This window comes from Pyxicephalus adspersus, chromosome 1, assembly GCF_032062135.1.
Source record: "Pyxicephalus adspersus chromosome 1, UCB_Pads_2.0, whole genome shotgun sequence".
Classification (NCBI taxonomy): Eukaryota; Metazoa; Chordata; class Amphibia; order Anura; family Pyxicephalidae; genus Pyxicephalus; species Pyxicephalus adspersus.
This window is the reverse complement of record NC_092858.1, coordinates 169163322-169173764: the sequence shown is the minus strand read 5'-3', so window position 1 is coordinate 169173764 and position 10443 is coordinate 169163322. Positions and strand designations below refer to the sequence as shown.

Genomic DNA, 10443 nt, shown 5'->3' with positions numbered 1-10443 from the left:
CTGTGGGGGCAGTGTTATGATCTGGGGTGCCTGTGGGGGCAGTGTTGTAATCTGGGGTGTCTGTGGGGGCAGTGTTATGATCCGGGTTTGCTTGATAGGTTTAGGTTGAGCAACATTATGTGCACAAGTAAATGAGGTCAGATTACTCTCTTAATATACTGAATGACCAGGTTTTTCCATCATTGGATTTTTTCTTCCCTGAGGGCAATAGGTATATTCCAACATGACAGTGCCAGAATTCACCAGGCTCAGATTGTGTAAGAATAGGTCACGGAAAACATTTTCACATGGATTGGCCACCACAGAGTGTAGACTTTAACCCCATTGAGAATCTTTGGGGTGTTCTGGAGAAGACTTTATACACAACATCTAATGATTCTACGGACAAGCTACCATTTTTGCTATTGGCCCAAAAGTTTCCAAAGCAATGCATTCTCTTTTAAGCAATGCTTGGAACACACCAGAGGGACACAGCACTCCGGGCCATGTTCCTCCCTGGCCCTGCCAACAAGAATTTTCCAATCTCCGTCTACCCGATACTGACAATACTGATAAAACCCACAACAATCTTTCCATTTCTAAAGTCTCGCAGAAAGTTTGGATTACATTTTTGAATCTTATAAAGCATTCTTTTTATAAATGGCCCACCTGTAGTTGAACATTTATTTTTCTTTATGGGCCTCGGCACAACATAACGATAGAGATAATGGATGCTCCAACAGATACAATGTATTTCCACTGCATTCTGATTCTCCAAAATGTTGAGTGGAAGAGATTAGCCAGGCTTCAGAGCCGCATAACAAAGCATCCCTAGAGCTCGTTCATCTTATTCCACTCCCAATTGGAAAATATTCACCATCATCAGTTCTAAAAGCTAGTCAAAGCTTGAGGTAGAGCCAGGAAAGGCAAAGAGCAATGGTAATAAGGTAAGGGCTGTCAGCCAATAGTGTGTTCAAAAGGAACTTCTATTTACACATTAATTAGAACAATTCTTTTTTAGCAGCAATTTAAAGAAAATTGTAAAATTTGGAAGACTACCACTGGAAGACTGACACTTGTCAAACCACAAATTTCCTACAGGGTAATCAATAGCCCCCATCAAAAATGTCAAAAATGTACACATATACTTCACCTATCTGAACTCTAATTGGAACCCCTAACCCCAGATAGTTTCCCACGCGGTGCTTCCTCCTGCAGTCCCTCCTCCTGCCTTTTGGCTCCTCTCCTCTGGATCATGGGCTGTTGTTCTCATTTCCATAGGATGGTTTCCCTACTATGGCTTCCAGTGCCACAATGGCAATCAAAGTTTCCAGGGCAGAAGAGGGACACAGAGGTGTAGCACAGGAACAACATAGGGCACAGGGACAACGTTGACTCCCAGTCCTATTCTTTTCTTCTTGAACCAGGGACAGGGCTTAATTCTCTAAATCCTTGGCCACCAGTGTGGCCAGTCACCTTCCTCCCTTCTCTGTGCCACACAGGTATCAAAGTTTCATGTGGAAGAAGAGGCAGCAGGGGTGCATGTAACACAGAAACAACATAGGGCACAGGGACAACTTTGGCTCCCAGTTCTATTCTTTCCTTCTTGCACCAGGGTTGGAGTTTAGTTTCTAAGTCCTTGACCACCAGTGCAGCCAGCCACCAGTCTTTTACCCTTCCCTGTGCCAGGGAAGTAAAGGCAGCAAGCGCACAAGCAGCACAAGGACAGCACAGGTCAAAGCCTTTGTCACCTGATTGTTAAACCTTTGATTTCAATTCAGGTTTTGTGCTGAAGACAATGGTCAGTAGAACTAATCATTATTACCAATGGGGATACAGACAGCAGTATACATATCATCCCAGTATAAATAGGACCCCAGTACTGTGCCATACAATACCTAAACACCTAAGCTCAATGCCCAACACCAATATGGTCCAAGTATCAGAGGACCAAGGTGCAGGACACCCAGTTCCAGCTGAATGAATTTCCTGAAATTTCCAATAGGGAACCCAATAGCCCTCTTTATGTGGGAAACAATGAGGGATACTTTGATAAATAAGGGGACCATTGTATGTCTATGTCCATTATATTTGTTTACCCAAAGCCAGGTGTGCCGACCTTTTGTCTTCTTGCAATACAACATGACTTCTGCAAGCTATCCAAAACTAAAAAGGTACCAAGGAATCCTCATCAAAATCAAACAAATGCAGAATTCCTCATATATAAAAATGTAGTAAAGGTCTTGTTATGTTGTTGGGTTTCTGATTTGTAATCATAAATAAATTCCCAAATCCTTTTATATCAATTTAAAGGATTAGACCCATGCTGATAAACGATTAAATCTTTTGTGGCTTTTGTAGAAAGCCTCTTGGTTGGTACAAAAGTCACAAATCCCTTTTAATATCACAATTTTATTTTCTTGTTATTGATGTTTACTTTATGATCTTTGTGGGAACATTTTTGTTCATTTTTTAAATTCTTGTAAGCAGTTTAACTGAGAATTACAGATGTATAAATGTAAATCTGTTTCAAAGTTTTAATTGAATGTTCTGTTGTGTAAAAAAAAAAAAAAAATGAAGTTAAGTTTCCCAAAGAAGAAACATGGAAACTTATACATGCATGGCAAACTCACTTCGGGTCTGATCTATTAAAGCTTTCCAAGACTGGAGAAGATACATTTTAATGGGAGAACAAGGGTGATCCAACAAACATGAAATGGATTTCCTAAAAATCATTTGGTATTAGTTGACAAATGTTTTCAGTCCTGGACCAGATTAACTCCAGATTTGCTTAATTATTCATGTTCTCACATGGTAGTCTGTCTTCTCCAATCTTTAGTAAATCAGGCCCAGTGTGTCTGTCTAGGGTATCTCTCAACCCCCCCATAAAGCCAATTACCTGTGCCCCCTTGCAGCTCCTTGTTCCCCCAAGAATACCTGGAGCTTCCAGGTATGGGGGAGCTTTTACTTACTCCTTTGTGTCAGTGCCCAGACAAATCAGCCAATCGAAGGCCAGAGCACTGACATGTGACCAGATAGCCGAAACCTCTGATTTTGGTGCACAGGTAATACGCAAGATGACAGTACCTCTTTAGGCTGTCTATACATGTGTTTTGCAAGCACAACCATCCTTGTGCTTAGTGTGGCCTTTTGGTACAAATAATCAAGTTAATTCCACAAAGGTGCCACAACGTTTATATTGGTGCTTTGTGTTCTTAGCTTTATAGCACAATGTCAACTGTGACATGCTAGAGACCCGCAGGTGATTTTTAGTTGCTCAATTATAATAATAAAATCTCTAGAAGTAGCAACTGTTCCCTACACATTTGGCAAGAATGGCTCCCTATGGGGTAAGCTACCCAAGTAATATATCCTTAGCTGTCTCTAATATAATCTCCTGTTCTACAAAGCCTTCCATCTCCTTTCACATCCACCTAATCACTACTTCTGGTGACCTGAAGGTAAATAAGGTAGATAAGCAGACCTTAAAATATACCTGTAAAGAGATTAAACTGAAAGAACTGCTAATATCAGGGCAGAGCAGGGGACCAGACAAGTATACCTTCAGACATCTCCGGGATTGATTGTTATACCCCTGATTTCCAATGGCCTTCTGTGTTGAAGACAATGGTCAATAGAACTAATCATTATTATCAATAGAGATACAGACAGCAGTATAAATATCAAGATTCCAATACTGTACCACACAACACCTAAACCCCGTAAATCCCAATGCCCAACACCAATAACTGTACAAATATCCGAGGGCAAAGGGGCAGGACACATTGTTCCAATGGGAGCCCTAAAATAGCAAATTGTGTAATGCAAATTGCAAATTCTGTTTCTAATTATATGCCTGTCCTCCACCTTTATCCTTCTACTCCTAACTCCTGATTGATGGTCCCAATGACAAATAGTAGGATATGGAGATATGAAATGAGTTGTGCGAAGAAATTTGTAAAATAGAATGTCTTGGACGTCTTGGAGGCCATAATGTATGCCTAGGCAGGTCTAGCATCCTTGATTAAAGTATATATTGAATAAATCTGTACAAATATACATCTAGAGCGGGGGTTCTTAACCGGGGGTATGGGACTCGATCTCTGGGTACTGATATTTATTTTATTTATTGTAACAATTTATACTTTATACATTATTAAATCTGAAATTAAAGTGGAGAAATGGACTTGATGTGTCAGATGGCATGCGAGCAGCTTTGTCCTTAACTGTACCCCGGTTCCATGCTTTGATTGCACAAAAACAACAGCAAATTTTTCACTAGATTAGTAAAAGTTATGGGGTCAAGATATTGAAAAAACATGCATATTTAAGTTTGTTTTCTTCTTTTGTGTAATACTCAACTCCAAGAAGTAAAATTATTGGTTTATAGTCTAAAACAAGTGAATCAATATGTAATATTTGTCGCTGTGTATATTTTTCATTTTTTACTTTGCTTTTTGTAAATAAATATGACAACATTATCAATGCCTATGATTTTATTTCATGTTCTCTTCCTAGCTATCCATATCCAAAGTACAGTAAATTCAAGCTGTTGGCATATTTGGAAGTCATATTGGCAACTAATATAAGGAATAGTGATGATTATTTCGACAGTCAAGTAAAGGGCATATGGGACCATATTGGACAATCCATTGGGGGTCTGCAGTCATCAAAAGGTTAAGAACCCCTGATCTAGAACATCCCAGCTATGGACTTCCCATGCAAACCACCACTCCATTCATTTCTATGGCTGTTCCATATTCATGGTGGCCCTAAGTACGTATGTTGTATGTGCACACTAGGAAGAGTACAATTGGATTTGAATGCTAAGTCTGTTTGGTGTCAGGCAGCTGAAGATACATTTTTAACATTTTTCTTGATTAGATCAATCCCTAAAAAATGTCAGATCCTCTATTCCACTTCCAGTGCATGGCTGACATTGGGAAGTCATACAGACACTCAGTAGGATACCAGGCTGCACGGCGCTGAGCACTTACCGGCACGTGAGAAAGCTGTGAGACGACACAGCAGGCGCACAGCTTGCTTCCTTCTCTGATTCATCACTCCTATTAAAAGCCTACAAGCTCTAATCATTGGAAGGAATCCTATACTTAGCACCATTATCTGGTGAGGCAACATCCAGGCAGCAGGTGACTTAATAACCTTTCTATACAAACCTATGATTTATTCTTCAGAAGATAACTGTCACTAGCAAAGTGGAAGAGTTTATCAGGGGTTCTGAAAGTCCAGGAGTTAATCGCAGTTCCTTCCTTTTACTGAACAGATTGTAACCTTTCTTCTTTTGCGCTTTGCTATACTCTCTTCTTTACTTGTAACATAAAAGGAAATATGTGAGCACCAAAAATATGGAACTTTCCCATGCTCATTTTTTTTTCTTTTGGCCATAGTGCATTTGTAACATGTATCCTGGGAAATAATAGAAAGCTAACTTGCTGGTATGTTTGGATTCAGTGACCAAAGATGCAATTTAGACAATTAATAGGAAACAATGGGACTTCTATGGGGTCCAAAAAGACACAGGGTCAAGAGCTGTCTGAATACACATTCATTAATGCAGCAATTGCTAAATGAATAGGAATAAAATAAAAGTGTAAAAAGTTTTGGAAAAACTACTAAAATATGATATTCTGCATAACTGTGGGAACTGAGAGATTAGAGGAATCTTCAGGACCCATTACACATAATCAACGTCCTATCAACAACTCCTTACATATAAACTCAAGGATAAGTACCATGGCTGTATCCACCATAATAGCACTTATGGGCCAGTAAAGCAGCAGGTTAGAGTAATACTTAGAGTGTTACCAAGATCCAACATTTACCAATGGGAGAAACCATTGCACAGGTCGAGGAAGAGGTATTTGACACACCCAGGATTGTTGGATACATGCACAATAGGGCTTTATCATGCTGAAATGTTAAGAACATATAATCTTTGTTTAACAGTCTGTTTGTTTTTGTCTTTGAACGCTTTAGTAGTATATCTGCATCTTAACGTGGAGCATGCAGGCTAGCATCCTTTGGGAGGCCTATATCAGGTATTTCAGCAATTCTGTAAGTGACAAGAAACACCATATGATAGAATTATAGAAAACTCATGAAGTCCACCAGTCCCACCATCATAGGGGGCAATCCACTGCAAACTCTCCAGAAAGCTCAAAGTCATTGCAACTTCAAACAAGAATGATGGCATCCCACCACATCACCGGATAGGTTAGATGAAGATAAGACAATAAAGATAGAAGCAACAGGACTGAAAAAGATTACATTTCCAGGACAATTCACAACGATTTGGAAAATTTGAGTCTACGTAAGGAAAGGCAGCACCACTGCCTCATCGGTGACGTTCCTGCTGCTCCCTTGTGGGACACAGAAATGATCTGGAGGAAATAAAAGCACTGACAAAGCAAAACATCACCATGGGGTCTCGTGAGTGTACAAGACTGTGCCTGCTATGAATCATTTATTATCATGTCTGGAAAATGAGGCACGAAGTAGAACCGGAAAACAAGTTTGCAGGTTCCTAAGTCTTTGCATAAAGAGAACCTGTTTCCCTAAGCAACTCAAACAAACATTTTGTGGAATAGAAAGTCATTTGAAAGAATGAAGCCAATTGACTTTGTTCCTAGTGAGTTCAAAGGATGAATATTCTAAGAGCTATTTACCAATTGTAGATACTGATTGATAGGTATTTATATCAACCCTTTGATGAAATAAATATTTGGCTGCCATTACTAAAGTTCTTTTGAAAATTCCCAAAGGAGGCAGCTATTGTAGGAGTTTAGCTAAGCCTTTGAATATATTTTAAATATAACCCTTCATGGAAACCAACAACCACCATCGGAGAACATTACTATTTTGGCCAACAAATACAAGATCAGGCTATGTAAGTACAATTAATCAGCTGATATTCTGCTTTAAATAAAGCAATTGTTTTGGAGACAACAACTTCATGAACGTCTCACCTTTCTTTTTCCACCATGGCCCTTCTGGTATTGAGAAAGACAAATCCTTGAAATCAATGTTCACGGCAGGTCTTCGAGGCAGAGAGGAGAAGCGCTGAGCCTCTGTAAGATGGTTGTCCACCTTTTTTAAATGTCCATTAAGAAGTGGGGTGTCCTGGCTGTTGGCACAGTTGGAAACGACTTCATCCAAGGACACACATACTGACTTCGGGTCTGTCATGGCAGCGGGAGGGATGCTGGCATTCTGGAAATAAAAAAGAATGAAATAGCATTTTACACACAGTAATGTGGCATGCAATTGCATTGAGATTTGTTGCTGCATTTACAGTAAAAGTAGAACAATGTCCAAAGGTTTGAACACTGGTATAGTAAAAACTAGTACAGCAGCTGCTGTGACCGAGTGAATGCCAAACTCCGGAAGGCGCACTGGCACCGCTGTTCCCATCTCTTGTATGACCAATCCCTGAACCTGTGTTTCTGCAAATGTCATCTACAACAACAGCTTTGCACTAAATTAACTATAAAGATCATTTGTGTATCTATAAAAGGTGATAATATTCCTGCTTAATTGCTTCATCTCAAGAGGGATTTTATTCCAACTGATCTTTCCTCACCGCTGAGTTCCTTAATGCCCATTATTAATTTAGTTGCCCTTGTCTGCACTTTGTCCATTTCTGCAACATCCTTTTTGTGAACCGGTGCCCAACAGTGGAATGGATATTAAAGATGAGATCTTAAATGTGTTTTTTTGTGATCATTATTATTATTATTATTATTATTATTAATAAACAGAATTTATATAGCGCCAACATATTATGCAGCACTTTACATTATATAGGGGTTGCAAATGGCAAACTAATACAGACAGTGACACAGGAGGAGGAAAGGATTACTTGTGATTGGAAAGTCTTAGATTCCCCCATTTAAACATCCCTTGAATGGTGCAGGGCAAGCATATACGCATGGCACTAAAGGCTCCTGGTGATATTACCGTGTCAGATCCTAATATTCCTTAAAATCCAGTCTTTGCAAAAATATTTCTATTTCTGAACGTCCAAAAAAAATACTTTAAAGCAAGCCATAACTTATCAATGTAGGTGTAGGCATTGTGGAGAAATGAATCTTTAAGGATCAAACAGAAGCACCAAATTAGCGATTCCTCCCTCTCCATTCACTTTGAAAGTGAAATAATAATTATATGTTTTCCACTTATATTCTATGTTCAGGTTCACTTGCTTTAATTGTAATTAATTGTACCAAAAATTTTTTGAGAACAAATTGTCGTCCTCCAGGTCCTTGGAATGTCTTGGTGGTAACCATGAGGATAGTTTGGTCTTCTTGGTGAGGGATTGTGAAGGACAGTCAATTGATAAGTTGTTCCAAGATAATCGGAACTTGTGTCTCCTATGCGGTAATGTGCAATTTGTTCAAATGACTTAATATGTTTCAAATGTTTATGTCTGGGAGCTTCTGGATGCCATTTTGTTTATCAAAAGAAAAGACTTGTTAGCCTCCCAACCTTTTAATGTAAACTGTTAGAAACAACCCAAACCTAGGAATCAGTTATGGTATGGATATATAAATTCTTTTGGCTCGGTTGACATTTGTGCAGTACTGCACAACAGAAACGTGAACGGCACATGTTAGTGCACTGCGGGGCTATTGATTCTACACAGCACACCAAAGCACCTTAGACTTGGGGTAAATTGCATTGCACAAAGCAGGATACTGCACTATTCTTGGGCAATTGAAAATAAAATATTGGTGTGATTTTTTTGTGTGCTGCTGTGCCATAGGGAACGTATTGATAGGATTGGTCTGGCCCTAGCACACACCTTTGCAGATAAGCTATTTCGGGTGTGTGGATATGCATGGAAGCTTTGGTTTCTCATCCACAAATATGCAAATATTAGCATCCCCACCTTCAGCACACTTTGATAGCTTTGAGCCCATTCATACCTATAGGCTGCAGAAATGGAGCAGGTCATATAGTGCCATGCATTGGAATGGGGTATTCAAAACAACAGTGTACTGACATCATAGGGCATAGCCCATTTTTCGACTGCTGTGCTGCGCCATTGAAGGGGGTGCCCCAATGCAACAAGTGGCACTACATAACCTCAGTGTGAGAACCCCAGCCCTTTCAGTGTATAGATGTGAGTTATAAATGGCTTGACATTTGTCTACTTTATTACAAAAACTTCAGGCTGAAGTCCTTCCCATTTCAAACATTTGCAAACTTTGTCAGCAGACATCTTGTCCACATCTGGATGATATGTTTTTGGCTCCATTATACAACATTCAGATTCCGCGCCAAGACTCCTGAATTACCAAATGGATCTGCAGCAACTGATACGGCTCAGACAATGGGTGAAGTTGTTTTACATAAGCCATTGATGCTGGAAGAATTTACGCCTTTCTGTTCCTTCCCCTAATAAGAAATCATTTTCTAATGACACATCTGAACACGTTCATTTCCTCTGACATAAATTTTAGTAGCTGTTATAGGTGTGCGGCAGTGCAAGATGAAAATGAAGCTGTGAACTATACAGAGGGGTCCGATGTCCCTGCCAGGGTCTTCTGTTTAATATTCAGACATTGCTGAATTGATCGGCCTTTCTGTTACTTGAAAATGATTTTCTCATCACCCTATGGAAATACAAACCAAGTATTCCCAACGCTGCAAGGGTCCTATATCAGGGGGTCACTCACAATCCAGAGATCTATGGAAATGTGGGGGGAATATTACAGTTTTGAGAATTATGCTTTACCTCTTGTACATCATATATCATGAGACCAGCCAGAATATTATTGTTGATTGTGAGAAACTTTGCAGTAATGAGAACAGATAAACACCCTCCTATATAATCCTAAAACTGAAATGAATGACACAGTGCAATGAATGAGTGCAGTTGCCCTTTAACGGTGACAACGCTGTTCCTCCATGCACACAGTACAGTTGGTGTTGTCACACCAAAAACAGGAAGTGTGTAACTGAGATCCACAGGGGAAAATAAATAGAAAAATGCAAACAACAAACAAAATAAATTCAACTTTTTGGGGTTGTAGCTTTAAATTAAGTACCCTGGTTTGCACTGCTGCAACATTATTATGATTAAGCAATTTGCGCAATATTACTTGCATGCAGAAAACATTCTTTTTTTTTAGCTGCAATTAACACATCCTATGCAAGGTTAGTTTTGTCAGAGCAGATGCCAAGTATTGGCAGAGTAGGCTTACACCCCTGCCAACCTTCCTCTGCACATTTATTGTAAATAGTCCTATCCCTTTTCACAGATCCTTCTTGTAATTCCTCCCTGAGGTCTCCAGTATTCGTTTTATATTATGAGATTGGAAAGCTATGTATGCATGTTCAGCAGAGGATGCATTGAGCCAGCACTGCGCATGCGCACACAATCCTCCTCTAAGCCGCTCACAGAGGTAACTAGCGGTCACTCGCTGCTTCTGCCCTAAAAAA

At 39.6% G+C, this 10443-nt stretch overlaps 1 protein-coding gene across 1 annotated transcript in view; it reads right to left on the bottom strand.

Annotated features, from left to right (window-relative positions):
- The window catches only part of ABCG1 (ATP binding cassette subfamily G member 1), a 52802-nt gene that overhangs the window by 39444 nt on the left and 2915 nt on the right, over positions 1–10443 (bottom strand). Inside the window, exon 2 of the mRNA XM_072398327.1 lies at positions 6966–7209. Coding sequence (XP_072254428.1) covers positions 6966–7209 — 244 coding nt within the window. The remainder of the gene's footprint in view (positions 1–6965; positions 7210–10443) is intronic.